This window comes from Aspergillus heteromorphus (assembly GCF_003184545.1).
Source record: "Aspergillus heteromorphus CBS 117.55 chromosome Unknown BO70scaffold_1, whole genome shotgun sequence".
NCBI classification, from domain to species: domain Eukaryota; kingdom Fungi; phylum Ascomycota; class Eurotiomycetes; order Eurotiales; family Aspergillaceae; genus Aspergillus; species Aspergillus heteromorphus.
In genome coordinates, this window is record NW_020290406.1 from 374,407 (window position 1) to 398,799 (window position 24,393).

Here is a 24,393-nt window from a genome sequence, read left to right on the forward strand (position 1 = left end):
GAAGGCGTGTTGCAACGCGTCTGGGCGGGGCCCTCAGACAGTGAACAACATTTGGTACTTACCGTGTTGAGCAGATTTGAGGCATTGGGAAGTGAATGAAGTTTGGGGGAACTTTTGCGCGGGAAATTTGCGACTCGGGGGGGTGACGTCTCGGCAGAACACCGGGCGGTCGGGATCTCGCCCAATGATGGCTCGCCGCCATACTACGGTACTATGTACCAATTCCGCTTGGGTCTTCATGGGACAGTGCAAGGATTATAGGTATTGCTTCAGTGCTTGCCAGTAGGTGATCATTGCATAGCGCGTACATGTACTGAGTATATTGTATGGATCCATGGCACAAATTCTCTGGTCCCTTGTAGGCGCTTTCAATTTTCAAAGCTTAGTGGAAATCACCACGGCTACTACCCAGTTTGTACACAGTGGAACTTCCAGAATACAAAGGATCGAGGCTCAAGGATACAAAACGGTTCACGGGCTCTTTGTTACATGGATTGAAAATCATTAAGCTTAAACAAGATGAAGAAACAGGGATAGTATAATACAAACGCTAATAAGCCCATTTAGAAGCTGATCTCACCTTTCCAGGCAGCATCCGACAGGCCAAGACTCTCCATCACGTTCTTCCACCTCTCGCCACCCCTGTCCTTCCTCCGAAGGTATCGAAGCATCTTTTGTCTCCGGTGGACAAGAACGCGCAGATTGCGCTTGTTGTGTTTATCTTGCCTGGCTGTCAGAAGGTGCTCAGTCAATCTGAGGATCTTCAACGTAAGGATAGCAATCTGAACTTCCGGAGAGCCAGTATCCGGACCAGCACGGGCGATCTGCTGTTCAACCTGTTCAGCGTGAACCCTCGTTTCGCCCAATTCGTTGCTAACATCCTCCTTCGCCAGCCCCAGCACACGGTCGGTATTGTGTCTGCCGAATGTCTCAATGCAGCTCTGAGTGTGAAGCCGCATGTGGTCCTTTGCGTTTCCGTTACCAATACCAGCAATTCGACGGATCGCCTCCTCGGCATTCTCGTGTTCTTTGATGTGCCTCTCAGCCGCTTCCTTCTCGAGCTGGGGGTCAGCGGTGTCTCGATCTGCATTCTGAAGGGGCGTAGTCAAGTCCTTCGAGTATTCCATAGCTGCCCTAAGACCTTCCGGGGTGATAAAATAGTTGAGCTTTGGGTCCTGCGGAAGCGATTGTGTTTTCTTGATCTCTTCAATGAAAGGTGTCGGCCGACTTTGGACGGGGTCGCCAAGAGACTCTGCGCGTTCTTTGGTGAGGACTTGTTGGCGGGAGATATTGGCGGCCTTGCGCTGGCGGGATTGCGCCAGTAGGAAAGGGTCATGTCTCCTGATCTCCCGTGATCTGGAGGAGCCCGCTCTCACGGAGGTTTGCGTCGGGTTCAATGACAGTGCAGCGAAGGGGCTTTGGATGGATGAGGAACCTAGTGTAACAGCGACCTGGTTAGTGACTAGGCTGAAAGGCAATGGATATCCAAAGCAGAAAGGGGCAAAAAATACCAGTAAAGGCCCTCAGAGAGGACTGGGTAGGGAATCGGGGAGGCATATTTGTAAGGCCAGCATGTAATGACTCCAATAGCCTTAGAACAACAGGTCCGCGCGACCCGCTGGCTCTGAAGTTGTCCGAAATCTCGACAACGGGTATGACGCTAGTACCGATCCAGCGACGCATGTGCACGTGACCTGTCGGACGGATCGGCGGCTCTTCTTGGCTAACCCTAGCCCTAAAATTCACAAACGGCAAGCGAAATTCATCGACCATCTCAGGTTGTGGTGTCGAAAGTTCAGCTTCGCGTTCGTCTCTTCCTCGTCACCACCACCGCGACAAGCGCCAGCCGATTGATATACTCATTTCGATATCCTTCGCAATATCAATCGCCCACCATGGCCCCCTCCCAGCTCCCCCCGATGTTCAACCCCACCCCCCAGGACATTGAGATGCTCCTGGCCGCTCAGTGCCACCTGGGCTCCAAGAACCTCCAGTCTCACATGGAGCCTTACCTCTGGAAGACTCGCCCCGATGGTGTCAACGTTCTCAACATTGGCAAGACCTGGTACGTTTGTTGCTAAGGCGGGACATCTATGCGGTATTATTCAACACTCGAGTCTAACTTGCGCGCGCGCAATTTTACAGGGAGAAGATCCTCTTGGCTGCCCGTATCATCGCCACCATTGACAACCCGGCCGACATCTGTGTCATCTCTGCTCGTCCCTACGGTCAGCGTGCTGTCCTGAAGTTCGCTTCCCACACCGGTGCCACCGCCATCGCTGGTCGTTTCACCCCCGGTAACTTCACCAACTACATCACCCGCTCTTTCAAGGAGCCCCGCCTGATCATCGTCACCGACCCCCGTACCGACGCCCAGGCTATCAAGGAGGCCAGCTACGTCAACATCCCCGTCATCGCTCTCTGCGACACCGACTCCCCCACCGACTTCGTTGATGTTGCCATCCCCACCAACAACAAGGGTCGCCACGCCATCGGTCTCGTCTGGTGGCTCCTGGCCCGTGAGGTCCTCCGTCTCCGCGGTACCCTCGCTTCCCGTGAGGTTGACTGGGATGTCGTTGTCGATCTTTACTTCTACCGTGACCCCGAGGCTGAGGAGAACAAGGAGATCGCCGATGAGACCAAGGTCCCCGGTGCTGAGGAGATCGGTGCCGCTCCCATCGAGTCCGGCTTCGCTGGCGAGAACTGGGATGTCCAGGGTGCCGGTGCTGGTGTTCCCGGCACTGCTTTCGCTGCTGCTAGCGCTGCTGCTGGTGCTACCAGCTGGGAGGCCGATGGTGCTGACTGGGCTGCCAACTCTGCCGCTCCTGCTGGTGAGAGCTGGGCTGAGGCCCAGCCCGCTGAGGGCAAGTGGTAAACGTCTGAACCCGGTGACGAAGATGGCTATTGAGAGGGGATTATGATCATTTTCTTTTTCTCACGAAGCAAAGGCGATCGATCGGTGAGTGACGAGGACTCCTCGATCCATCAGAAGGGATACCCGGTGGTGGTCCCTGCGCAAAGAAATGAATCCCTTGTCATGTCTATCCTAGTCTCTGTTCAGCAAAAAAATCAAAAGACAAAGAAGAAAAAGGAAAAAGAATCAACGGGAGCCCCACTACTTCAAATCATCCTTTTCCTACCTTTTCTTACGTGGTATGCTCCAGCAAAGTCTACTTCCACACGTCCGTTTTTACATTTCGTTTATGGTGGATCGGGGAGGAATTGCCTTGCCAAGAATTGACTGGCGCTTATGAGGGAAAGATATCCAGTTGTTCTCTTGCCTCGGTGAGCTTCTGGGGGAAAGCCCTGTGCTGTCAATTTCACAAGGTGGACTTAATCGTTACCTTGGTTTCTCCTTGTATGTTTATCATAGCCGTAATGGAAAAGTGATGCCAGCTACCATTGTATCCCATGTATCAGTATGGTTCCGAGTAGTCGGTAGTCGACGTAAAATAGCCTGAGTATCTCAAGGTAGCTAAAGTAGAAACCATGCTGATAGCGACCGCGCCCATCGCTTTGTCACAATATTCGAAGTTACAACACATCCAACTCCAACCAGTTCTTTATAGTACAGCAAAAGAAAGCATAAACTAATGGATCCGGAAACAAATCTCGAGGGGTATCAAACGCATCATAAAATAACACAGGTCCCAGCAGTCTGACCACCAGCTTTGGTTGTCGTCATCCCTGCTAGACGGGCAATATCTTCGAATGTCTCCGCCAGAAGCTCCCCAGTCACAGCCGAGCACTCTGCATACCGATCACAGCGGAGTTCCTGCGCGATCCGATACGACTATATCGGTTAGGTTAGAGCCCATATACAGCCCAGATAGATCCAGACTCTCCAGTATCTCGAGCACTATTAGAAAGAGCACTCACCTCTTGTGGGTAGATAATCCCCTCGCCTTCTACCCTGAGATCTCTCTTCAGACCCACCATCATGATGGGAATGCGTTCTCCATGCCCGTACTGGAAGTACCTAGTGATATCGTTTCGCCACTAGGTAAAATAGATGAGTTTCCACTCGAACCCCATTATAAGGAACGGTTTCAATCACTCACGGTCCTGAGGCTATCCAACGTTTCTCTGTTCGAGATGTCAAACGCCAGAAGAATAACGTCCGGTTTCAGGGTAGACCAATGCTGGTTGGGACTCGCTGTATCATATACCTCAAGGGCGAAAGATTTCTTTGAGAAGCGGATATCATAAAGAAAGGGCTGGTCACTGTCCCGGAGAAGATGTATCTGGATATCTGCAGGGTTTGGTCGTTGTCCTGGGGCCCTGCGGGGGTTGGATTTCAAGCTTCTGCGGGTTTGTTAGATTTACTGGGGTTCAAGTGACATGGATTCAATAGCTCCTTGAAAGACGCCTGAGAGTATGTGCTCTCAGATGTCTGTACTCACGAGAGAAATGTCGATTTTCCGCATCCCGAATCTCCCAACACAACGATGGTCACTGTCTCGTCCTCAAGACGCTCGTTGTCCCCCATTATAAATGGTATTCTGAGGCAGTCTCTACTACCTAGACCCCTTATTCAAGCCTTGTGGCTACCGTGCAGGTTCTCTCTTATGCGCGATTTTCTTTAAGAACAATAGAAGTCCAAGATGCGTAAAGTCGTTCGGTCTAATGTCCGGGATAAAAAGGTTAAATGCTATAAAAAACTGGATATATAAGCAGACAGTAGCAACTATGAATGTTCCAGTGGAACTTCCAATTCAGTTCCTGCACGGCCACATAAAAAACAAAGCTCTGATCTTTTTTAATTACGTGTATATCAAATATCTCTGAAAAAAGAATATGGAGAAAAAGATAAAGAGAATGTCGACCACCTAAATGCCTAGGTAGTATAGTACTCCGTACCATGCCCTCCAATGCGCACCATGCTTCCCCCCTCTCCCCGTGTAATATTACCATACAGTCATGTTACACAGCCACCCCAATGCCGTCGGAACTCCAAATTTTTGCGGCGCAACGAACAATTTCCCCTCCAAGGCAATTCAAACCGCGTGAGGCACACCCACCGTGCTCACGGGAATGCGAAGACTCCCAGGGAACATCCGTTATTTCTCGAATCTCACTCTGGGACCTTTTACGTCTGCACTAAGGACAGCGTTTCAATTCCTCCCCAGAGCAAACGCCCAAGTCACCTTCCCCGTGACAAAAACCATGTCCGGCACCGCTGAGGAACAACAAGTTCCTCCTAGCCAGCCCGACTACTCAACATGGACCTCGTCGAGTCTTATCGCTCGGATCACGGAGTTAGAGCGTCAGCTGCACACCCGGACAGCGGAATACGCCGCGTCGCCATCGATCCAGCCTGAGGATCCGGCTCAGGATGCAGCGAGGAGCACCACGGCAGCGAACAAACCCAAGCCCTCCTCTCCTGCGAACAAAAAGAAGGAGGTGCGACCGCCTAAGCCTCCGAAGCCGCGCAGGGAAATCGACCCGTCCAGATACCATACGCGGCATATCGCTCTGAAGTTCGCCTATTTGGGGCAAAGATACAACGGGCTTGAGCATGCAAATGGGAATGCCACGCCATTGCCGACTATTGAGGAGGAGATGTACAAGGCCCTGCGAAAGACGCGCCTGATCTTCCCCACAGATACTTCGGGTGATGAGTTTGTGGATAGCATCGCGCCGAGAGAGACGAAGCCATACTGGATCAACTGGGATGGTTGCGAGTATTCCAAGGCTGGGCGTACAGATCGGGGTGTGAGCGCCTTTGGGCAGGTCATTGGTATCAGAGTGCGGAGTGCACGCCCGAAGCTCAAAGAGGTTGTGCAGTCGGAGGAGAATGTGGATACAGCTATGCGGGATACGGAGGAGGCGGACACTCTGGTTGACGATGGTTGGGATGATGTCAAAGATGAGCTACCCTACGCGAGTATCCTGAATAAGGTTCTCCCTGAGGATATTCGAGTACTGGCGTGGTGCCCACGTCCTCCTAAGGATTTTGATGCCCGCTTCTCTTGCGGGGAACGCCATTACAAATACTTCTTCACCCAACCGGCCTTTTCTCCTACGCCGGGTCCTTCTGGATTGATGTCCCGTGATGGAAAGGGCACGACACCGAAATACAGAGAGGGTTGGCTGGACATTGAAGCGATGCGTGAAGCCGCCAAATATTTCGTGGGAACGCACGACTTCCGGAATTTCTGCAAATTGGATGTCACCAAACAAATCGAGTCTTTCCATCGGGACATCTTCCGCGCCGATATTGAAATCCTCGATGCTAGAACTAGACCGCTGGGCTACGTCACTACGCCAGAATTCCGAGCAGTGGAGGAGGAGCAGAGTGCAGATTCCGCGACGGAAGCTTTGCCAACTGCTTCTCAGGTATATGTGTTCAATTTGGAAGGGTCTGCCTTTTTGTGGCACCAGGTCCGACACATAGTCAGTGTTCTGTTCCTGGTAGGCCAGGGGCTCGAGCCGCCATCCATCGTGGCTGATCTGCTCGACGTCTCCAAGAACCCGCGAAAGCCGACATATGAGATGGCTTCAGATGCCCCCCTCGTACTTTGGGATTGCATGTACCCAACCAAGGGGAGTGGCAGTCGTGCAGACACCTTAGATTGGGTCTATGCCGGTGATGTTCGACAAATAAAGTCTCATCTCGGCAAGGGAGGCGGGAAATTCGGTCTTGGGGGAATCGTAGAGGAGCTCTGGTCTGTTTGGAGACAGCGCAAGATGGATGAGATTCTGGCCGGTGCATTACTAGACAAGGTGGTCAGCCAGGGTGATCAGACTGTCACCACGAGTGGAGGAACAAACCCAGTCTGGGAGAGAAAAAATCGAGGCCAGAAGATCTTCTTCGGCGCCAATCATTCCAAAACGGGTGGGGATTATATCCCAGTCATGCAAAAGAGGAAGACGGAGCTCGTGGAAGTCCAAAACGCGAGGTGGCTTGCAGCGAAGCAGCGGAAAACCGAGGCTGGCGCGAAGCCTACCAGGATGGAAATATAGGCAAATTCTGTACATACTCCGGTTTAATGTATATGCATGTGGTGAAGCTCCATGTCTGTTTGTTCCGTCTTTCCTCTAAAAGCGCTTCCGGCTGCATTAAGACTTTGAATCGTACAGGCATCGCCGTGAACCTCTCCAGACCTCCTCCAATATTTGTCGGTTTGGTAATAGTTTCTGGCCGATGTTAGTATGTAAGTGGAGCAGCAAGGTATGGGGTCATTTAGGGACTTACAGGGAAGACCACAACTACTTCACTTTCACCTTTTACAATAACCGCGAGATAGAAGCGGACCTCGAACCCTTTGAAAGCTTCATGGATCACAATATCCTGGATCTGTGTCGTGGGTATAAATCTCGTCGAGGCTTTGGATAGATAGGTCTGAGAGGAGGTGGACGTTTGGATACCGAGACCGCGAATGACCAGGAGCGACTCTTCTGTAAAACGCCAATGGCTGTTAGCATCAAGGTGGAGATTTTTCAGTATGAATGGTTCAAACAAACCTGTATATCCCTTTCTGAAAACACCATAAATCACGACCGTGCTGGCCAACACCACAACTGGGGAGCTGTACGCATCTGCGACGCGACAGACCGATGACCCCATTGAACTCGACCACATCGTCGTCCAACGTATCCAGGAACCATCTTGCAAAAACAAGGAATGGCGGAATTTAGCAATATCCAGGAGGAGTACGCAGACAAGCGCTAGTACGCGCAATAATATTTGGAGATAGAAGAGTGCCTTCGCTGCCGTGCTCGTGTGTCTGGAGGCATTGGAAACGGTGAATGAGACGGTCGTCGGAGACGGGCGCCGCAGTATGAGGCGACCTGGCATCTAGGGTGGTAATGGTTCAAGAGAATTAGGCTGAAAGATAGTCCATTGAAGCGCACCGACAGAGACAACAGGCAGGAGAGCGCTGGGGATATATGTTCAAGATGGCCAGACCTTTATCGCATTGGAATTATTGAACTCCGCTCCGCGCTGCAATCCGGACCTCTTCGAGTCTAGTCCCTTTACGGACTAGAGAATCTCACACATCCATTTGGGGCATCTGCAGTACACCGTCACGTGCGCATTGTCGCATCTCCTGATCTTAAACACCTGTCCTACAGGTTGCCCAACGTTGTTGCCTTATCAGTGACCATGGATATGTTTCCATCCCATGTTCTCGGATGCGGACGTTGGGGGCAGCAGAAAGAGACCTGTGGTCACACTTGAACAGGAGAGTCTGTCTGATAGCCGATATAGAGATAAATACAGCCCCGAGGAATTGGCGACATGTCTATCATTATGAAAGGAGGGTTCTTTGTTGATGCATGAGGAAGGGATCCCTGGGGATAGTGACTCCCACCAAGGTACGGTCCAGGTGACAAGTGATCCACGGAGAAACTACAAGATCTTACTGTTGACAGCGTCTCTCCTGCTAATTCTTACAGAATATGGATGGCTAACAGCTGACAGGAACCACATTGCACAACTCCTTAGCATTTGTCTACAGTTCCTTGAAGGTGACACTTGTCGGTATGGCGATCCACGCATGTACAAGTAGACTTGTGAGCAATTTATTCCTGCCTGTTTTGACCCCCTTTCCATGGAATTTGTTTACTGACCATGCGATGCACAGGTAGATTGAATGGGCCATTAATGGGGCAGTCGTAATGTTTCTCGGCCCTTCTTCCCTTACCGCCTGCCCATATGTTGCTTGGGCCTGAGACATGGGCATAAGAAGACTGCATAGAAATCCAGCTCCATTTTGTTCCTCCCCATATGCATTTTCTCTCCCATTTTTTCCCATGTTGCTTCTGGTTTCTTTCCCCCGTTCAGCCTTATTTTCCATGTACCTACCGGCAAATGGAGACAACTCGTCCTTGGTGTAATGCGGCAGCTACTAAGCCCCTCCGTAACGGGCAAGGTAGCTACTGTTATTTATGTGCAGCGAGAGACCGAGTGATCTGGCAGACGGTGGGGGTCTGGCTGACCATTTGCTGGATGCTGTGTTGTTGCATTCCCCCCTCAACTTTGGAACCATCCCCGGGCCTGGAGATGGGCTTTCAAGCGGGACTGCGGGGCCGCTGAATTTGTCGAAGACGGCCAAGCCGGTCTAGCCCGATGCAGCAACTGCGGCCTGAGGCTCCCTGCGGCAGACACCCGAGGCTGCAGCAAGGCCGGTTCCACTCGCGGGAGAGGCATTTTTTTTTTCGTCGTCTCTATGGCCGACTCACACGACTCTCAATCTCTCCGTTTCAATGTCTTCCCCATACATTCGCTTGGGCCCCGTTCTTGATTCCCCGCCATGAGGTAGTTGCCTACTCGTCCTCGCCGCGACATCACTTGTTCTCCTTTTGCCGTCCGAGCTCGCCTTCTATAGTGCTAATCCCACCATTCGTGCCGCCCCTCCAGATCCGCCGTTTCACCGGATTTTGCTCCTTTGTCCCCGCTTCCGAATCGGCCATCCTCGCCTGTGATCCTATATCCCCCCAGCTTTCCTGAAGCGTCCCAGCCCGACACCCAGGTCAAAATGGTCCGGAACATCGTTGTCATCGGAGGGACCTCCCATCCTCAATTGACTCAGACCATCTGCAGTGTCCTTGGCATCCCCCCGGCCGACGTCCTCTTGTCGAAATTCTCCGTTGGTGAGACCCGAGTCGAAATCAAAGAATCTGTCCGTGGAAAAGATGTCTACATCATCCAGTCTGGTGGCGGAAAAGTGAATGATACCCTCATGGAACTTCTCATCACCATCTCTGCCTGCAAGACCGCCTCCGCCAAGAGAGTCACCGCAGTCCTCCCGCTTTTCCCCTACTCGCGTCAGAGTGACATCCCTTACAACAAGTCAGGAGCTCCTCTGGTCAAATCATCCCTTGCGGGGAAACAGGGAAATAACTACACCTTTGAAAGTACCCCGCCTACCCCACACCCGGGGAAGCCAGAGAGCGGAGGCCTTCTCATGAATGGCGTGGATAACCTGCAGAAGAGCCTGGCAAAGGCCCAGTTGGAGGACATTAGCAACGGTAGCCCCGTGAAGAGGCAGCGCCCGGCCAACGGTCTTCCCCGCAGCGACACTATGGATTCCTTCATGGCCGAGGGCAGCAAATTTGCTTCTCCCAACGGCAACGCTGCCGACGAGAAGATCAACAACTTCCAACCGCGCCCTGGTTACAAGCAGTGGGTGGCTCAGGCAGGAACCTTGGTAGCTGACTTGCTCACCTGCGCTGGCGCCGACCATATCATCACGATGGACCTTCATGACCCTCAATATCAGGGATTCTTCGATATCCCCGTCGACAACCTGTACGGCCGACCTCTTCTCAAGAGTTACATCCAGCGCAACACCCCCAACTACAAAAATGCTGTCATTGTCAGTCCCGATGCAGGCGGTGCAAAGCGCGCTACGGCGATTGCCGACTCCATGGGCATTGAATTTGCCCTGATCCACAAGGTTCGCATTCCATAGACTGCTGTAGTTTTTCCTTTCGACTATTCTAACAACATGTAGGAGCGTCGCCCCACGCGGATAACGGATCGTCAGAATGCGACCATGATGTTGGTTGGTGACGTCAAGGATCGGACGGCTATCCTAATTGATGACCTTGCCGATACTTCGAACACGATCACCAGAGCGGCGAAGCTCCTGAAAAAGGAAGGGGCCTCCCAGGTCTATGCCCTGGTCACTCACGGCATTCTGAGCGGAGATGCTATTGACCGCATCAACGCTAGCGCTCTCGACAAGGTGGTTGTCACCAACAGTGTGGATCAGTCGGACCATCTGCGCAGGTGCCCGAAGCTGGAAGTTTTGGAAGTCGGCCATGTCTTCGCTGAGGTAGGTTTATTGGAGATAACTCCCGGTCACTTGACGCATACTAATGCGCTATAGGCTATCCGTCGTGTCCACCACGGTGAGAGTATCAGTGTTCTTTTCCAGTACGACTAGTCTATCTCGTCGTAACGTTTCTTTTGCATGTGACATGCCCTTTACCGGGAAGGACGAAGCCTTTAAAAAAAGGAGTGATGAAATGAGGTCATATATTGATGAATTTCTTTATCGTGTCTTTGACATTTGCTATACTACTTTGGCTTTTATAAGCATACCATTGCATATCATTCTTGCTTTCCAAACATATCAACCAAGACTTAAGAGGAGCGGACAGACACGTCTTCAGGGCTAGCAAAGCGCATCTCCTGTTCTGGGACCCTCTTCTTCTGGACTTTCACACCCTGTTTCCATATCTCGGTCCTGTATGAGAATCGTTGGGTGCGCCATCCGCGCCATCCACGTCTCGACTTCGGTTTGGTTGGTTTTTGGACTGCAACTGTCATGAAATTCGCTTAGACAGATTGGCTCAGAGCTTAGTACATATCCATGATTGTGAAAAAATGACTTATACGCAGCACAAAAAGCATGCTGGCTAGTCTGGTATTATTATAATACGACACATGCGTGTGGTTGTACGCACCCATCATAATGAAAGGTAGAGAGAATCCAGTTTCATCTAGAAACTCTATCACAGGCAGAATTCCCAAACTCCCGGGGCAAGGATAGCAAAGACTGGCGAGCCAAAACTAGTATAGGTATGCTGGGCGATTTGATGCGCTCATTACAGAGACTGGGTACTGACTAGACACGACTGAAACAATGGAGAAATGAAGGCGCCCAGAAGCAACAGGATACTCGAGGTTACACATGCAGCATGAGAGAGGTACATATTGCGGCAGGATATTTTGAGGAAGGTCAGATGGAAACGGAGTGACATAAGGGATATGGTATCTAGAAAACGGAGATAAAGTTTCCAATCCTCTCTTTCTGGTTCTGGGCAATGCACTCGGCAATCCAGGTCACGTTGCGGATTTCCTGCATCGGAAGTTAGCTTGAATCCTTGACCACCTGTAAGGGCGAGGGGGGGCACAACTCACCTGCTCCTTCAGTCTCATCCATGCGTATACAACGGCGGGAGTGAACTGCCGCGTGAATACCACTTTGCTCATCTCCATCTCCTTCTGGTAGAACAGATCCTCCAGACTCTTTCCGTCCGATCCTCCCAGACCACCACCTCCCTGAGTGAGACCGACAGCATCGAAGAACGCCTTGTAGTCCGCGGAGATGCTCACGGCGAGAGCCACGGACTCGATATCATCGGCCCGGGAAAGCATCAAGGATCCCTCCGGGTAAAGCTTGCCAAACTCCGGGTAGAGCTTCCTCCGCTCTGGCTTTGAGAGCTCCGTGCCAAAGGAGTTCAACGTGATGTTGATCGCACGTCGGTCGGCCTCGAACTGCAAGATATCCGACATGACCTCTTGTGTCGGGGTGCCCTTGAGATCGGGGTGTGTGTTGACGAAGTTGTGGAAGTCCTCCAGGTAGTTCTTGTAGAGGGTGTTGCGCACGATCTCGATGTTCAGCTCGTCCAGATCCTGGTGGCTCAGGCTGCCCCTGAAGTAACCGGCAAGCGGTGTCTCAATCAGGACGGAGTTGTAGAGCTCTTCAATGTTCGTGGCGACGCACAGGACGGGCAGAGTTTCGAACCAGCCCAGGGGATGGCATCGCTCCAGGAGCTCGCGGGTGTCACGCTCGTGTAGGGTACCGGTGATGAGCAGGGCGATGTTGTCGATCATGTACCCGTAGGTGAGATACTGCAGGAATTTGGCGGTCGACCCCGTGGCCTGCGCGAGGAGGTAGCGGAACTCAGCGACCAGCTTATCCGTCATTTTGCCCGCCAGGGCAGAGGTAGAGGGGTTAGGAGGGAGAGAGGCGAGGAAGTCGCCATATGCGGGGGCGAGCTGCAGCTTGACATCTGGTAGAACACAGCATCGTCAGCTTCTGACAAGGAGATAGCGGTAGCCTTGATGTTACCAACCATCGATGGTTTCGCATTGGGTCAGGTTGGAGTAGTGCTGGCCGGTTAGAAGGCTGTTCCGATAACCTCGGACAATGCCCTCGATGTAGCTGTAAATATGCGAATTAGCGACCCCAAGGGAGACCAGCAGAGTCCAGTCAGATCAGACATACCCGCTACTGACGTTAAAGAACAAACCCTCCATTGTGGGCAGGCAGATGAGCAGAAGAAGTCCGGATGTCCACAACTACTACCTGGTCTCCGCCGCAGTCGATAGACTGACGACCAGTCGCTGATGCATCGGCATCCCGTGCGGCTGACATAATCGCGCACCGCCACGGCGGGCCACCAGCCACTCGCATGGCGCTTTTCGCTTTTTTCACTTTTTAGTTTCTTGAGGTTAAAAAATATTCAGCGGATTTCAATCCATCCCGTCCAGCACGCCAATCCCCTCCCACCCCCCGGCCCATCTCCCTTTCCTTTCTCGCCTCTAGCTGTTCTTCTGTCTATATTTTGCAGCTAGAAGTTGAGGTCGTCCACCATGACGCTTTTCATCCTTACGGAAACCAGCGCGGGCTATGCCCTGCTCAAGGCCAAGGACAAGAAGTTGTTGAAGAGAGACGATCTGGCGACTGAAGCCGCCACTCCCGAGGGCGTGTCCAACCTGTAAGTGGCCTCTTTTTCTCCTTTTAGACTCGATTGGACCTCGTTGGGCTTTGTCCGGCGCGTGGTGCCTTCAATGCAAAAATTTTCCCCCGCGTCCCCGGCTAACCGCCCGCCGCATGTAGTGTCAAGTTGAAGAGCTTCCAGAAGTTCGATAGCGCTGCTTCCGCCCTGGAGGAGGTTGCTTCCCTCGTCGAAGGAAAGGTCACTCCTCGCCTCGCCAACCTGTTGAACGAAGTCAAGGATGAGAAGAAGGTTTCGCTGGCCGTCTCCGACCCGAAGCTCGGTATGTGGTTTTTGCACCCGCTGTGCGAAAGTTTTCAAAGTTTCTCAATGACTGACTGGAAACTCCAGGCACTGCCATCAGCAAGCTCCCCGGTCTTTCGATCGAGCTCGTGGCCGACTCTTCCACGACCGACATCTATCGTGCCATCCGTGAACACCTGCCCACTCTCATCCCCGGCCTTCTCCCCCAGGACATGTCCACCATGTCCCTGGGTCTCTCGCACTCTCTCGCCAGACACAAGCTCAAGTTCTCCCCCGACAAAATCGACACTATGATTGTGCAGGCCATTGGTCTTTTGGATGATTTGGACAAGGAGCTGAACAACTACGCCATGCGTGTGAAGGAATGGTACGGCTGGCACTTCCCCGAGCTGGCAAAGATCCTGAACGACAACATCGCCTATGCCAGACTCGTCCTCAAGATGGGCATGCGTTCCAACTGGGAGACTTCGGATCTCGCTGAGATCCTTCCCGAGGAGATCGAGGGTGCCGTCAAGGCCGCCGCGGACCGCTCCATGGGTACCGAGATCAGCCAGGATGACCTGGAACACATTCAGGCTCTTGCCGAGCAGGTCGTTGGCTTCGCTGAGTACCGTACACAGTTGGCTGGCTACCTCACCTCCCGCATGAACGCCATTGCCCCCAACCTGACTGCCCTCGTCGGTGACCTGGTCGGCGCCCGCCTCATCGCCCACGCCGGTAGCTTGACCAACCTGTCTAAGAGCCCCGCCAGTACCATCCAGATTCTGGGTGCTGAGAAGGCGCTGTTCCGTGCTCTTAAGACCAAGCACGACACTCCCAAGTACGGTCTGATCTACCACGCTTCCCTCATCGGCCAGGCCACCGGCAAGAACAAGGGTAAGATGGCCAGAGTTTTGGCCGCCAAGGCTTCCCTTGGTCTGCGTGTGGACGCTCTGGCCGAGTGGGATGACGATGCCACCGAGGAGGACAAGAGCGCTCTGGGTACGGAAGCCCGCTACAACCTCGAGCGCAAGCTCGCTGCCATGGAGGGCAAGGCTCTCAAGCCCCGCGGTGTTAACATTGCCCCCAACGGTGCCGCCTCTCAGCCCAAGAAGTTCGAACTCAACGAAGCCCGGAAATACAACGCTGACGCTGATGCCGTCACGGGCGACGAGCCTGTGTCTGCCAAGAAGAGCAAGAACAAGAAGCTCGTTGAGGAGGTTGAGGACGAGGAGATGGCTGACGCCGACTCCTCCGATGAGGAGGCTGAGGCCAAGGAGGACGACTCCTCCGAGTCCGAGGATGAGTCCCCCAAGAAGAAGTCCAAGAAGAGCAAGGATTCCGATATCGAGAAGCTGGCTGAGAAGGCCGGTCTGAGCGTCAAGCGGTACCAGCGCAAGCTCGAACGCGGCGAGATCCAGTTCGATAAGGAGGGCAACCCCAGCGCTATCAGCAAGAAGGACGTGAAGAAGGCCAAGAAGGAGTCCAAGAAGTCGGCCAAGGGTGAGGAGAAGAAGCGCAAGCGGTCAGACGACGGCGAGGTCGACAACACCGAGAAAAAGAAGAAGAAGAAGAAGAAGGGTGAGGAGTAAACAACAAAACAAAGGAAGTCATCTCGAAAAAAAAAGTTAAACACCGGATGGAATGCTTCAATTTCTGTATGATATCACACCATGTGGGCCGATTTTCTATTTTCTCTTTCGCTATTTGCTTGAAGATTATACTGTGTTTGGGTGGCATTTGATGGGATGGAATTTACTATCCTGGCGCAGAGGTGCTTGTTGGTCTAGGGCAGTTCAGTTCCAGAAATAATGTTCCTTTCTGAGTTGGTTTGTGTGTAGTAGTCTCGGGTGGTGGTGGTGTTGTAGTGAGCCTGCAAGTGTACTTTGTAAAAACCTTCTGCAGCATAGTAGTTGCGTGTTTACTCCGTAGAAGTTTTTGTAATAACCATTGTTCAAAAATTACGGACTTAGTGTTACCCAGTTTCGCGGGGATTTAGAACAAAATAGTCAATCATTTTTATTCATGATCATGATTCAACTTCATTATTCTTAACGACTTCACAAGCTAACTTTATAATACAGAACATATTCTCACAAACATGCGCAGTTCCCCTCATCGACAATGGCTCACTAAAGGGAAAAGGCATGATTTGTTTGATCAAGGTATATATATATATACTATATATATATATAAAGTTTACTCCAGGGCAAGAATCCTGGCAACAGCGGCCTCGGCAACAACCATGATAGTGGCCTGGATGTTACCGGTGGGCAGGTCGGGGTGGATACCGCCGTCGACGACGAACTATACGAGTAGATGGTTAGCGGGTTGTTACAAGAGAGAGAAGAGGGAGCGAAGCAACACCGTGCAAGCAAGCAAGCAAGGATGATACATACCAGGTTGTCCATTCCGTAGACCTTGGTGTTGAGGTCAACGACGGAGGTACCGTTGTAGCGGCCATCGTCGGTACCGAGCTTGGTGGTGGTGGTGTAGTGCATACCAGCGCTCAGGCTTCCAATGATGGCAGAGACGTTGGTGTAAGTCTCCAGAGAGAAGCCAGTGGAGGGGTCAGTGATGTCGTTGACCAACGACTGGACGAAGGCGGTAGCGGCTTCGCGGTCGCCCTCGGTCTGGAGGTAGGGAGACACGTCGAAGATGGTCTCACCCTCGACGTTCAGGCCGAGGACACCGGAGGAGGTCAGACCGTGGGTCATGTATGTGGTGATGGTGACAACGTCGGTGTCGGTGGGGGCGCAAGAACCCTGGTAGTAGCGGGTCTGGTTGTCGACATTGTTGGAGCTGAAGAAGATCATACGGTGCTTTCCCTCGGTCAGGACACCGCTGCCCTGGGCGTAGAGGTCGATGTCGGCGGTGTCAGTGCCGTTGACGATGGCAGCGTAGTCGAGGAGGCCGTAGGTGCCGTTGGTCTTGACGATGATGGAGAAGATGGGGTGGTCCTTGAGGCCAACACCAACGGGGAGGTCGAGCCATTCGCTCTTGGGGGGAACAGTCACGCCGCTCTCCTCGGCGATCTCGATCTGGGCGCTGGGGCCAATACCGGAGTTGAAGAGGATGCGAGGGGTGTGGAGGGCACCGGAGGAGAGGATGACTCTTCCGCTGTCGGCCAGAGTGATGTTCTCAAGAGCGCCGGAAGCGTTCTCGACCTCCACGCCGGTCACCTGGCTGCCGGAGCGAAGAACGCGGATCACCTTGGTGCCGTAACGGAGGCTGAAGTTGTCGCTCGTCTCAGCCAAGGGCAAGTAGGTGCGAACCGGGCCGGCACGGACCTCATCCTTGATGTTCCAGGCAGGGTGGCTGTAGACCTGATACTTCTCGTTGGGCTGGGTGATCATGTCAACAGACGTCCATCCAAGGTTGCTGAAGAAGTTGGAGAGAACAGTGTAGAGACCCTGGTCGTAGCGCTTGCCATCAGCCGAGGGCTGGATGGTCCCGGGGTTACGCGCATACAGCCTCTCTGAAGCGGCCTTGACGTCGTCCCATTTCCAGCCCTCGGGCCATCCTTCGTCGAAATCGCGCTCGGGGGGGTGCACGAAGACCATGTAGTTGACGGTCACACCGCCACCGAGCACGCAGGCAGCATATCCCTCGGTATCCGTGCAGATATACTCATCCCACTGGGGAAGCTTGCCAATATCGGCAGACAGACCGGGCAGATCAATGTTCGTCAGGGTGTTGTTCCAGACGAGGGTCTCGTTAGCTCCAGTAGCGACAGTCGGGCCGTAACCTCTCTCCAACAACAAGACCTTCTTGTTGGCTTCAACCAGTCTCTCGGCGGTGATGATACCGGACGGGCCTCCCCCGACAACAATGTAGTCATAGGAGTCAGTGCTGCTCGAGTGAGCAGCGTGAACGGCGTGGCCGGCGTGGGCAGTGGCCGCAGCTCCGACAACGGAGCTGGAGGCAGCAAGGCCTGCAAGGAGGAAGGAACGCATGATGAAGATTCTGGGCGGTACAGCACTGGAATTTGAGTCAAGGGAGGGAGGTTGATCTTTATATTTATAGTCTCGCGTGGCACTGTGAAGAAGTGCACCCCTCCATGCTCCGTCAGGGCCTGGCTCCCAACTTCCCGTATTCTTAGTCAATAGATACCTAGCTCACGCGAGCAATTGATCCCGAGCATTTGTTGGGAGGGTCCAGGACTCCTCTTCCGGCTGCCATGTCCGTGCCAAAACCCTCCGATCCCGAAAAAATACGGCCAGAAAACGGCTCAGGTCCCACCGGCAGAGACAGCAAATTCATCTCGGATCAGGGAATCCCGTTCCGGTCCGAGAGGCTGACCCTCTTGGTCATATCTTTCTCAGCATCGGGGGTTCCGCAGGATTCATATGGAACGTAGTGGACAGTGGTGTGAAGTACTCCGTAGTCAGACCGAAAAACCTCTCAACCTGCAGTCACCATCTTATCACGGCCGATCAACTCGATCAAGGTTGCTAGAGGCGGGCTCGGTGGGTCCCCTAAGAGCGCCGGACGTTTAGGGCTTTAAGCTAAGGCATCGGGAAGATTTCAAAGACTTGACAAATCCAAGCCTAAGCCAGAGTGGATCATCTGGATCTTCTAAATCCTTCCCTGCGCCCTGGTCAGACTTGTGGTGCTTCACACTAGGCTGAGAAAGTAGAAATCAATGAGGGGGATTTTACAAATAATAATATTTCACTCAGGCTAAGCCGCCTTTGCCACTCGGAAAACCACGCCGGCAGTCAAGTTGTATCGCGATCCACGGCTTGGGGAAACTCCTCGAGGGTTTGGATTCCGCTGGCATCCTCGATAATCCATACTTTTGCGAAGAAGTCTCTCGAATTCTAGACGGAATGATAGATACCCGGGCAGGGTCAGGCAGGGAGGGATTAAGTCCTCATCCGTGGGCTAAGACCTAGGAGAGTAGTGCAACCTATCTATTCTTATGACGCCGTCAGAAAAGTAGTTGTGCTAGGTGCCACTAACATGCGAAAATGGAAGTTAGTACTCATCTAGGTAGCTGCAGGAATGGGAATCCTAGTCTGCACGCTTGTCGAAGATTGCTAAGCTTTCGCTTGATATTAAGTATTCTCAGTCTTTGTTTTACCGACACGCGATGTCAGGGGGGGGGGGGGGGGGGGGGAAATGCTGGGATGTTGCAAGCTGCAGGCGTGCAGCAGCGGACTCGGCGGCTGTGGCACTCGGGTACCTGTAGCGAAGTACTGTACATAGAGAGAGTACGGAAACTGTCCCGAGCAGAGTAAGAACTAAGATTCAACCACAGCCGCCGCCTGACCCTGACAGCAGCTGACTTTCAATACGAGCGAACGGAAGTTTTCCGTCGTCCACTTCTACTATCTAAGACCTATCTAAGACCTATCTACAGAGTAGGCAGTGGATAGACATTAATTAGTTCTCCGTCGTCTAATTGCCTTATCATCACCACCTTCGTTTACGCTAGGTGCCTGGATACGAACCTGAAGATGTCCCTCGAGTCCAACGCACTCTACATCGCGCTCTTCATCCGCGACGACCCACCAAAGCCGAACGATTATCACTGGGCTCTCTACTACTATCACAACAGCACTAGCAGTAGTAGTGGCATGAAGTATCACATCCGCAACGAAGGTAACGGCTGGATGGCCGCTCACGGCCTAGAATCAGGCGCCGGCATCCTCAAGACCTTCCTCCTGGTGGGACTAGTCCACATTGCAAGTATTCCTCCGACACCGCTAGCACAAGAGTCTCTCGATCGCGTATTTAGGAGCCACGATGGGCAGCTGAATGAGGATGAGACTATCACCTGCCGGACTTGGGCGTTGAAGGTGCTGCTGAGACAGTTGCAGGAGCAGTTAGGGGTGCTAGACGGGATAGAGTTGGAGATGTTAGAGCAGGAAGTGATGGAATGGGGGAACCAGTATAGATTCGAAGCGAGTCGGAATGTACAGCCCAGGCCCGTGGGGAAGAGTCGATATCTGACAATGTGAAGTGAGGTGAAGCTTAAGCTTCTCTTGTCTCCTGCTCCCCCTCCCAGTAGTCTATCTCCTTACCGCCTCCCGTTGAATGCCCGGCAGAATCGCCCGTTTGCTTCTCCGCCCCGCATTATTCCACCACTTTTTTTCCGCACCTCGTACGTTATCGAGCAAATCGATCGACTCATATCCTTCGCCCCATCCAAGCAGAGTATTCAAAATGAGGGTATGCCGGTCCATGCTCCCTGCGATCACATATCATTACTAAGAAAAAGAAAACAGATCGTCGACCCCCAATCCGCCGTCCTCACCAACATCGAGGTCCTGGCCTATGTAACGGCCAATCCACCAAGACGACCCCCCAACCCGCCGCCGAACTCAAGACACTGGGTCCCGAGTCCGGATCTCAGAGACCACAATACCGTCGTTAAGGAGGTACGTTGCAGCCCTCGAGGCCTTCCCATATACACCAATCAGTTATGCGTCGCTGTACAACAGTCAGTCAGCTAGCCGGGGCTCGTCGCGGGACTTCAAGCTACGCTACGCTACATAGATAGATAGTACAAGGTAGACGAATGCATATCTATCTATCTACAGCTGCAATTTACCCAATATCTCCTACTCTTCTTCTTTCGTGTTTGTAAATTCCAAGGAGAAAGGGAGACTGACAAGACCAACAGATACACAATTACGTCGCCCGTCTCTCTCCACATCTATACAACTACCCAAAATACACACACCAAACGCCCGCGCAAATACAAGCCCAGTCGCAAGCACTATCGCAACAACAATCCACATCGACAGCCCTTCCTCCTGCCCAACTCAACGTTCCAACGCCGCTGGATCATGCCCTCCGCGACCTTGTCACGAGGCTACAGCCTTATGGGCTGACGAAGGGTGAGGTGCTCATGATCGTGAACCTCGGCGTGGGGCTAAACCCCCCCGCGGCGGATGGTGATACCGAGGGAGGGGAGGGAGAGGAGGACGAGAATGCGGAACAGGGCGATGCGGAGGATGCGAACCAGATGGATGTGGATGGGGCGGAGGCGGGTGATGGCGAGGGGCAAGGGGAGTTGCCGGAGGAGGATTACGGAGCGCTTGCTTTGTTGGATACGGTCATTGAAGAGCGGGAAGAGAGACTGAGCAGTGAAGATGTCATGAATGTCTTGGCTATCATTCGGGAGACTTTGGGGTCTAAGAGGCTATCCGGGGGAGAGGGTATCGATGAGGAGGGATAGAGGCCACCTTAATATACATAACACTATCATTATACCAAACTTCTGTACATTGAATCGCGTCCAGCTACTGATTTTGTAAGCCAATCGACGTATATGTTCTATCTAATATCTATACAACCCGGTGTCTTTTGGGGTATCCACTGGGATACTCCAGCCAAACCCAGAAAAAAAATATCATACAAATGACCTCTATGCCAGGCTGCTATGAAGCCTGCAAAGCATGCAAGGCAAGGCACATATTTCAAGATTTTGCACAAGAACCAGTTCGCTGAAAAAAAAAACCAACGGCAGTAAACCCCAAACACCACATCAATATGCGCTGCCAATGCTGATGGCTAGCGCTCGCTGCACCTTGCAGCTTGAAATGGGTAATATATGCAGGAAGGAAAAAGAGGAATGCGTTTATAGGTGAAACGTTCATATCCTCATGACAGCCTAAGCCACTTCCATGGTTCTCTGAAGAGCCAGTCACAGAGATCCAAGGGGGCTTTGCCATATTAGGATACCGTTTTAGTTTTCTTTGCCCTTGATAACGTTGCCAAATTTGTTGTAGACCGGCTCATCGGCATCTTCGCCATTCTCTTTTCCATAGGGTCCAAGTTCATCGGCGAAGAGTTCTTTGTCATAACTTCCGCAGACTTCGGTGTAGGCGAGCCATTCGCCCTTGTCGGTCCAGATTCCCCCCTTACCGCCGCGCATATCCCACCATTCTTGGCCTCCCAGCAAAGCAGACTGGGAAGCATCGAATCCATTCGGTGTACGCATATACTTGCGTAGAAGAGCACGGGCCCATGGCTGGTACCACATCTCGGACCACCACTTATCTAGGACAGCGTGGTCCCCATCTAGGTGCAACAGAGCCGGAACAGACGCCGAGTGAGTGTTGGTCAGCAATGGAATATTATGCCATGTATGGTTGCGCGGATCTGGAAGTTTATCAAGAGTAGCATTGAACGGTGGGTTCGGCCATTCATCCTTGCCAAATTTGGGCTGAACGAACGGATTGCCAATGTTCTCCGTGGTAATATCCGTAGGGATCAGCAGGCGTTTCTCTCTGGGAACGCCATGCTCCATCTGCACACCTGACGTCTTGGTGACATTGTTATAATGAAGCCATTCGACATCCATCTTAGCATTACGCATGTTGAAGAATAGCCGGGATTCATAGTCGACCCCAATACCATATTCGTATCGGGTTCCATGCTCAAGACGTGGTGGAGTAGCTCCTGTGATGTTCGACGCGTCTGAAATGCCGATCAGAGTGTAAAGCCACTCCTTGAACCCGTTCGCAGTATTTCGCCTTTCCAGCTCGCGGACGTATTCTTGTCGACCGAAAATCTGAGTCATCGCTAGATAATCACCCCGCGCATTACGGTGCTGGTGCACAAATCGTAGTACCTCAGCATATAGCATCTTGAGATCAGCCGCCTGGCCAATTACTGCACCAGGCTTAAGCCAGCGCGGCCGATTCAAGTGCCCCTGAGGGTGGGTATCCGTCTTCCACCCATAAGCATCCGGGGGCAGGCTAGACTGCGGAACAGTGACACACCCAGCATCCATTTCGAGGCCGGGAAAGCACTCCTTGCTGGCTGCGAACATCACTCTTTGCGAGTACTTCTGTATCGTTTCTTGCGCCTCTGTACGGTAGGGCCTGTCCACCGTCACAGTCCCATACTTTTCTAGTAACTTCGCATTGTTCTCCCTAAGCAGGTTTTGATACCGCTGGATCAACACCTCGGGCGGCAGTTGGAAAAAAATATCCTGAGGGTCAAGGACGAGGACAAGGTCGGTATCCTTTATCTGCGAACTATATGCAAGATAGTTATATATGCCCGCTATCCGGTCCACCATGGAGGCGTATTCCGTGGATCCTTCCGGGTGGGCTTTGCCGTAGTTGATCAACGTGGGTGGGGGGTAGTTTAGAATCATAGCCGACGTCAAGCTACGGCATAGCGAGGAGGACTTGCGCGACGTAGGTATAAGAAGGTGAAAGGACGGGCTGGACTTTTGCAGACTATGCAAAAGGGTTTCGTTACGATCCAAAGCATGTCTTCCTGGAAAGACCATCGGAGAGTCTTCAGGGCGCTCGCGGGAGGGAGGATATGAGGGGTATTTAAGCCAATAGTTGACAGGTGGCTAACGGAAACATGATTGCGTTAGTATCAATTACCTACTTGGGCTCTCGGATCGAGGACTCACTTCGCCAGAACGCGACAACAGGGTGATGAAAAAGAAGCATGCGACGACTATGAACACAAGTGTCCTGGCCGGACGAGCCCTTAGGCGACGAGGGTGAAACTGTTGCTGCCATAATGTGGTCATTGACGACTGCATGGAATGATATTGATCGACCCACGGGCCGTCTAGGATGCCGTGAAACGACATCTCGAAAGCTCAGGATGAGGGAACTGGACACGGTGTATATCGAAGCACCACCGCTCAGCACGGGCGACGGACGATCTGATTCGACGTCAGGTCGCGCTGATCAGAGAAGGGTAGCCAAAGTGAAAGAGGATCTTCCCAACGATGAGCATTCCTGCAGGTGTGATGCGATTAGGAGGAAGAGGCAAGATTAAGAGGATTCATCGGGAATCGTAGAACGCCATGCTGGAAGCGGGGGGAGGGGGGTAGAACAACGGTCGGCGGTGGTGGTGGTGGTGACAACGGCAGCGATATGAAGGTGAGGTGAGGATTGCAGCGTGTCGGGAGGGAGATCCATGCCACGCGGACGCAGAGCAGGAACTTGAAGGCGGACGGAAGACCACTTCAGCAAAAAGTGACCAGTTGGGTCAGGATTTACGTCGCCGGTGGGGCGGGCCAGGGACTGGGGGAGAAGGCGGCGCGGCCATTGGCCTGCCCTCATCGTCTCCCGCGCATTTGGCTCCTCACCTTTCCCTTCTGGATCCCCGGGCTGGGTCTCCGTCGGGATTGCGACCATCATGCTCTGTGCCGCTGTGCTCTGTACCACCGGGTCATTCTTTTTCAATGGTGGCAGTTGCAGTTTTGGTTTCAAATCTGGCTTGGATGAGCACATGTCACGCAATCTAGATACTACATGCCTCACACCGGACAACTATTCCGTCCCCCGTACGGAGTACATGGTTCTTATTCAGCGGGAAACACCATTCTTCGGATCTGCCGCGTCATCGAGTCTGCACATCCCCGACTGCCCGTGCCCTCCAGGGCTTGGCATCAGTCGCATGGTGGTTTCAAATTGCTTGCTCATTTGTCCATCGCTGGCCCTGCCTTCCGCCTACGTCGATATCTGACGTCTCCCCGTGCATAGATCCACCCTCAATCTACTTTCGAACTAGATGCCCCCGTCCACGGCGAGCTATGCCGCCCGAACTTGAACTATCGCAGTCTCAAACCGTAGTTTATGGCAGGCCGAGGTCGGACAGGTATGTAGATATGGACTACTCCGTACGATGGATGAAATAGATAATTGCGGGGTATCTTCGAACTTCCAGAAGGCACTTGGGGATACCATAGTACTTAGG

The 24,393-nt window shown here is 52.7% G+C and overlaps 13 protein-coding genes across 13 annotated transcripts; 7 read left to right on the forward strand and 6 right to left on the reverse strand.

Annotated features, from left to right (window-relative positions):
- Nucleotides 1-308: 308 nt before the first annotated feature.
- BO70DRAFT_305249 (mitochondrial 37S ribosomal protein uS15m) lies at nt 309-1,619 on the reverse strand. Its single transcript, XM_025540005.1, has 2 exons — nt 1,512-1,619; nt 309-1,435 (listed from the first exon to the last, which is right to left on the reverse strand). Exons 1-2 carry the CDS (start codon nt 1,555-1,557, stop codon nt 564-566), a joined length of 918 nt encoding a protein of 305 aa, XP_025403826.1. The 5' UTR covers nt 1,558-1,619; the 3' UTR covers nt 309-563.
- Nucleotides 1,620-1,895: 276 nt separating this feature from the next.
- On the forward strand, nt 1,896-2,875 carry rps0 (40S ribosomal protein uS2; the record flags this gene model as incomplete). Its single annotated transcript, XM_025541615.1, has 2 exons — nt 1,896-2,065; nt 2,146-2,875. 2 exons carry the CDS (start codon nt 1,896-1,898, stop codon nt 2,873-2,875), a joined length of 900 nt encoding a protein of 299 aa, XP_025403827.1.
- Nucleotides 2,876-2,948: 73 nt separating this feature from the next.
- BO70DRAFT_357234 (uncharacterized protein) lies at nt 2,949-3,200 on the forward strand (the record flags this gene model as incomplete). The annotated part of the gene is made up of 1 exon (XM_025541986.1): nt 2,949-3,200. A coding segment is annotated over exon 1 (163 nt), but the record flags the coding sequence as incomplete, so codon positions are not given.
- Nucleotides 3,201-3,459: 259 nt separating this feature from the next.
- On the reverse strand, nt 3,460-4,583 carry BO70DRAFT_326970 (putative Rho-like small GTPase). The gene is made up of 4 exons (XM_025540677.1): nt 4,404-4,583; nt 4,062-4,305; nt 3,880-3,999; nt 3,460-3,793 (listed from the first exon to the last, which is right to left on the reverse strand). The coding sequence occupies exons 1-4, from the start codon at nt 4,487-4,489 to the stop codon at nt 3,632-3,634; spliced, it is 612 nt and encodes a 203-aa protein (XP_025403829.1). The 5' UTR covers nt 4,490-4,583; the 3' UTR covers nt 3,460-3,631.
- A 583-nt stretch (nt 4,584-5,166) lies between these two features.
- On the forward strand, nt 5,167-7,017 carry BO70DRAFT_326973 (pseudouridine synthase DEG1; the record flags this gene model as incomplete). The annotated part of the gene is made up of 1 exon (XM_025540678.1): nt 5,167-7,017. The coding sequence occupies one exon, from the start codon at nt 5,167-5,169 to the stop codon at nt 6,964-6,966; it is 1,800 nt and encodes a 599-aa protein (XP_025403830.1). The 3' UTR covers nt 6,967-7,017.
- BO70DRAFT_2284 (PIG-H family GPI synthesis protein) lies at nt 7,015-7,902 on the reverse strand. Its single transcript, XM_025538769.1, has 3 exons — nt 7,468-7,902; nt 7,199-7,401; nt 7,015-7,140 (listed from the first exon to the last, which is right to left on the reverse strand). Exons 1-3 carry the CDS (start codon nt 7,799-7,801, stop codon nt 7,063-7,065), a joined length of 615 nt encoding a protein of 204 aa, XP_025403831.1. The 5' UTR covers nt 7,802-7,902; the 3' UTR covers nt 7,015-7,062.
- A 1,583-nt stretch (nt 7,903-9,485) lies between these two features.
- On the forward strand, nt 9,486-10,898 carry BO70DRAFT_281680 (ribose phosphate diphosphokinase subunit PRS5; the record flags this gene model as incomplete). Its single annotated transcript, XM_025539024.1, has 3 exons — nt 9,486-10,406; nt 10,464-10,787; nt 10,842-10,898. The coding sequence occupies 3 exons, from the start codon at nt 9,486-9,488 to the stop codon at nt 10,896-10,898; spliced, it is 1,302 nt and encodes a 433-aa protein (XP_025403832.1).
- A 483-nt stretch (nt 10,899-11,381) lies between these two features.
- BO70DRAFT_326980 (H(+)-transporting V0 sector ATPase subunit d) lies at nt 11,382-13,052 on the reverse strand. The gene is made up of 4 exons (XM_025540679.1): nt 12,969-13,052; nt 12,817-12,905; nt 11,879-12,753; nt 11,382-11,816 (listed from the first exon to the last, which is right to left on the reverse strand). The coding sequence occupies exons 1-4, from the start codon at nt 12,998-13,000 to the stop codon at nt 11,733-11,735; spliced, it is 1,080 nt and encodes a 359-aa protein (XP_025403833.1). The 5' UTR covers nt 13,001-13,052; the 3' UTR covers nt 11,382-11,732.
- Nucleotides 13,053-13,252: 200 nt separating this feature from the next.
- Nucleotides 13,253-15,576, forward strand: nop58 (RNA-processing protein NOP58). The gene is made up of 3 exons (XM_025541987.1): nt 13,253-13,461; nt 13,584-13,744; nt 13,813-15,576. The coding sequence occupies exons 1-3, from the start codon at nt 13,337-13,339 to the stop codon at nt 15,294-15,296; spliced, it is 1,770 nt and encodes a 589-aa protein (XP_025403834.1). The 5' UTR covers nt 13,253-13,336; the 3' UTR covers nt 15,297-15,576.
- Nucleotides 15,577-15,903: 327 nt separating this feature from the next.
- Nucleotides 15,904-17,660, reverse strand: BO70DRAFT_367335 (FAD/NAD(P)-binding domain-containing protein; the record flags this gene model as incomplete). The annotated part of the gene is made up of 2 exons (XM_025544558.1): nt 15,904-16,011; nt 16,104-17,660. 2 exons carry the CDS (start codon nt 17,658-17,660, stop codon nt 15,904-15,906), a joined length of 1,665 nt encoding a protein of 554 aa, XP_025403835.1.
- Nucleotides 17,661-18,980: 1,320 nt separating this feature from the next.
- Nucleotides 18,981-19,705, forward strand: BO70DRAFT_357241 (uncharacterized protein). Its single transcript, XM_025541988.1, has one exon. It carries the CDS (start codon nt 19,167-19,169, stop codon nt 19,668-19,670), a length of 504 nt encoding a protein of 167 aa, XP_025403836.1. The 5' UTR covers nt 18,981-19,166; the 3' UTR covers nt 19,671-19,705.
- Nucleotides 19,706-19,818: 113 nt separating this feature from the next.
- Nucleotides 19,819-20,917, forward strand: BO70DRAFT_305275 (uncharacterized protein). The gene is made up of 3 exons (XM_025540006.1): nt 19,819-19,881; nt 19,938-20,090; nt 20,336-20,917. Exons 1-3 carry the CDS (start codon nt 19,876-19,878, stop codon nt 20,891-20,893), a joined length of 717 nt encoding a protein of 238 aa, XP_025403837.1. The 5' UTR covers nt 19,819-19,875; the 3' UTR covers nt 20,894-20,917.
- A 133-nt stretch (nt 20,918-21,050) lies between these two features.
- Nucleotides 21,051-23,640, reverse strand: BO70DRAFT_357243 (glycosyltransferase domain-containing protein). Its single transcript, XM_025541989.1, has 2 exons — nt 23,093-23,640; nt 21,051-23,029 (listed from the first exon to the last, which is right to left on the reverse strand). The coding sequence occupies exons 1-2, from the start codon at nt 23,276-23,278 to the stop codon at nt 21,404-21,406; spliced, it is 1,812 nt and encodes a 603-aa protein (XP_025403838.1). The 5' UTR covers nt 23,279-23,640; the 3' UTR covers nt 21,051-21,403.
- Nucleotides 23,641-24,393: the final 753 nt, after the last annotated feature.

What these genes read in the sequence shown, in the direction of transcription:
- BO70DRAFT_305249 (XM_025540005.1), bottom strand. Translation starts at nt 1,557, where the DNA reads ATGCCTCCCCGATTCCCTACCCAGTCCTCTCTGAGGGCCTTTACTG. An exon ending in CTCTCTGAGGGCCTTTACTG is followed by an intron (nt 1,436 to 1,511) that starts GTATTTTTTGCC and finishes CTGTTACACTAG; the next exon opens with GTTCCTCATCCATCCAAAGC.
- BO70DRAFT_326970 (XM_025540677.1), bottom strand. Translation starts at nt 4,489, where the DNA reads ATGGGGGACAACGAGCGTCTTGAGGACGAGACAGTGACCATCGTTGTG. An exon ending in GGAAAATCGACATTTCTCTC is followed by an intron (nt 4,306 to 4,403) that starts GTGAGTACAGAC and finishes ACAAACCCGCAG; the next exon opens with AAGCTTGAAATCCAACCCCC. An exon ending in GGATTATCTACCCACAAGAG is followed by an intron (nt 3,794 to 3,879) that starts GTGAGTGCTCTT and finishes TAACCGATATAG; the next exon opens with TCGTATCGGATCGCGCAGGA.
- BO70DRAFT_2284 (XM_025538769.1), bottom strand. Translation starts at nt 7,801, where the DNA reads ATGCCAGGTCGCCTCATACTGCGGCGCCCGTCTCCGACGACCGTCTCA. An exon ending in TTTCAGAAAGGGATATACAG is followed by an intron (nt 7,402 to 7,467) that starts GTTTGTTTGAAC and finishes GGCGTTTTACAG; the next exon opens with AAGAGTCGCTCCTGGTCATT. An exon ending in AAGTAGTTGTGGTCTTCCCT is followed by an intron (nt 7,141 to 7,198) that starts GTAAGTCCCTAA and finishes AACATCGGCCAG; the next exon opens with AAACTATTACCAAACCGACA.
- BO70DRAFT_326980 (XM_025540679.1), bottom strand. Translation starts at nt 13,000, where the DNA reads ATGGAGGGTTTGTTCTTTAACGTCAGTAGCGG. An exon ending in TTCTTTAACGTCAGTAGCGG is followed by an intron (nt 12,906 to 12,968) that starts GTATGTCTGATC and finishes GCATATTTACAG; the next exon opens with CTACATCGAGGGCATTGTCC. An exon ending in GGATGAGACTGAAGGAGCAG is followed by an intron (nt 11,817 to 11,878) that starts GTGAGTTGTGCC and finishes CTTCCGATGCAG; the next exon opens with GAAATCCGCAACGTGACCTG.
- nop58 (XM_025541987.1), top strand. Translation starts at nt 13,337, where the DNA reads ATGACGCTTTTCATCCTTACGGAAACCAGCGCGGGCTATGCCCTGCTC. An exon ending in CCCGAGGGCGTGTCCAACCT is followed by an intron (nt 13,462 to 13,583) that starts GTAAGTGGCCTC and finishes CGCCGCATGTAG; the next exon opens with TGTCAAGTTGAAGAGCTTCC. An exon ending in CGTCTCCGACCCGAAGCTCG is followed by an intron (nt 13,745 to 13,812) that starts GTATGTGGTTTT and finishes TGGAAACTCCAG; the next exon opens with GCACTGCCATCAGCAAGCTC.
- BO70DRAFT_357241 (XM_025541988.1), top strand. Translation starts at nt 19,167, where the DNA reads ATGTCCCTCGAGTCCAACGCACTCTACATCGCGCTCTTCATCCGCGAC.
- BO70DRAFT_305275 (XM_025540006.1), top strand. An exon ending in ACAATACCGTCGTTAAGGAG is followed by an intron (nt 20,091 to 20,335) that starts GTACGTTGCAGC and finishes CAAGACCAACAG; the next exon opens with ATACACAATTACGTCGCCCG.
- BO70DRAFT_357243 (XM_025541989.1), bottom strand. Translation starts at nt 23,278, where the DNA reads ATGTCGTTTCACGGCATCCTAGACGGCCCGTGGGTCGATCAATATCAT. An exon ending in TGTTGTCGCGTTCTGGCGAA is followed by an intron (nt 23,030 to 23,092) that starts GTGAGTCCTCGA and finishes TGTTTCCGTTAG; the next exon opens with CCACCTGTCAACTATTGGCT.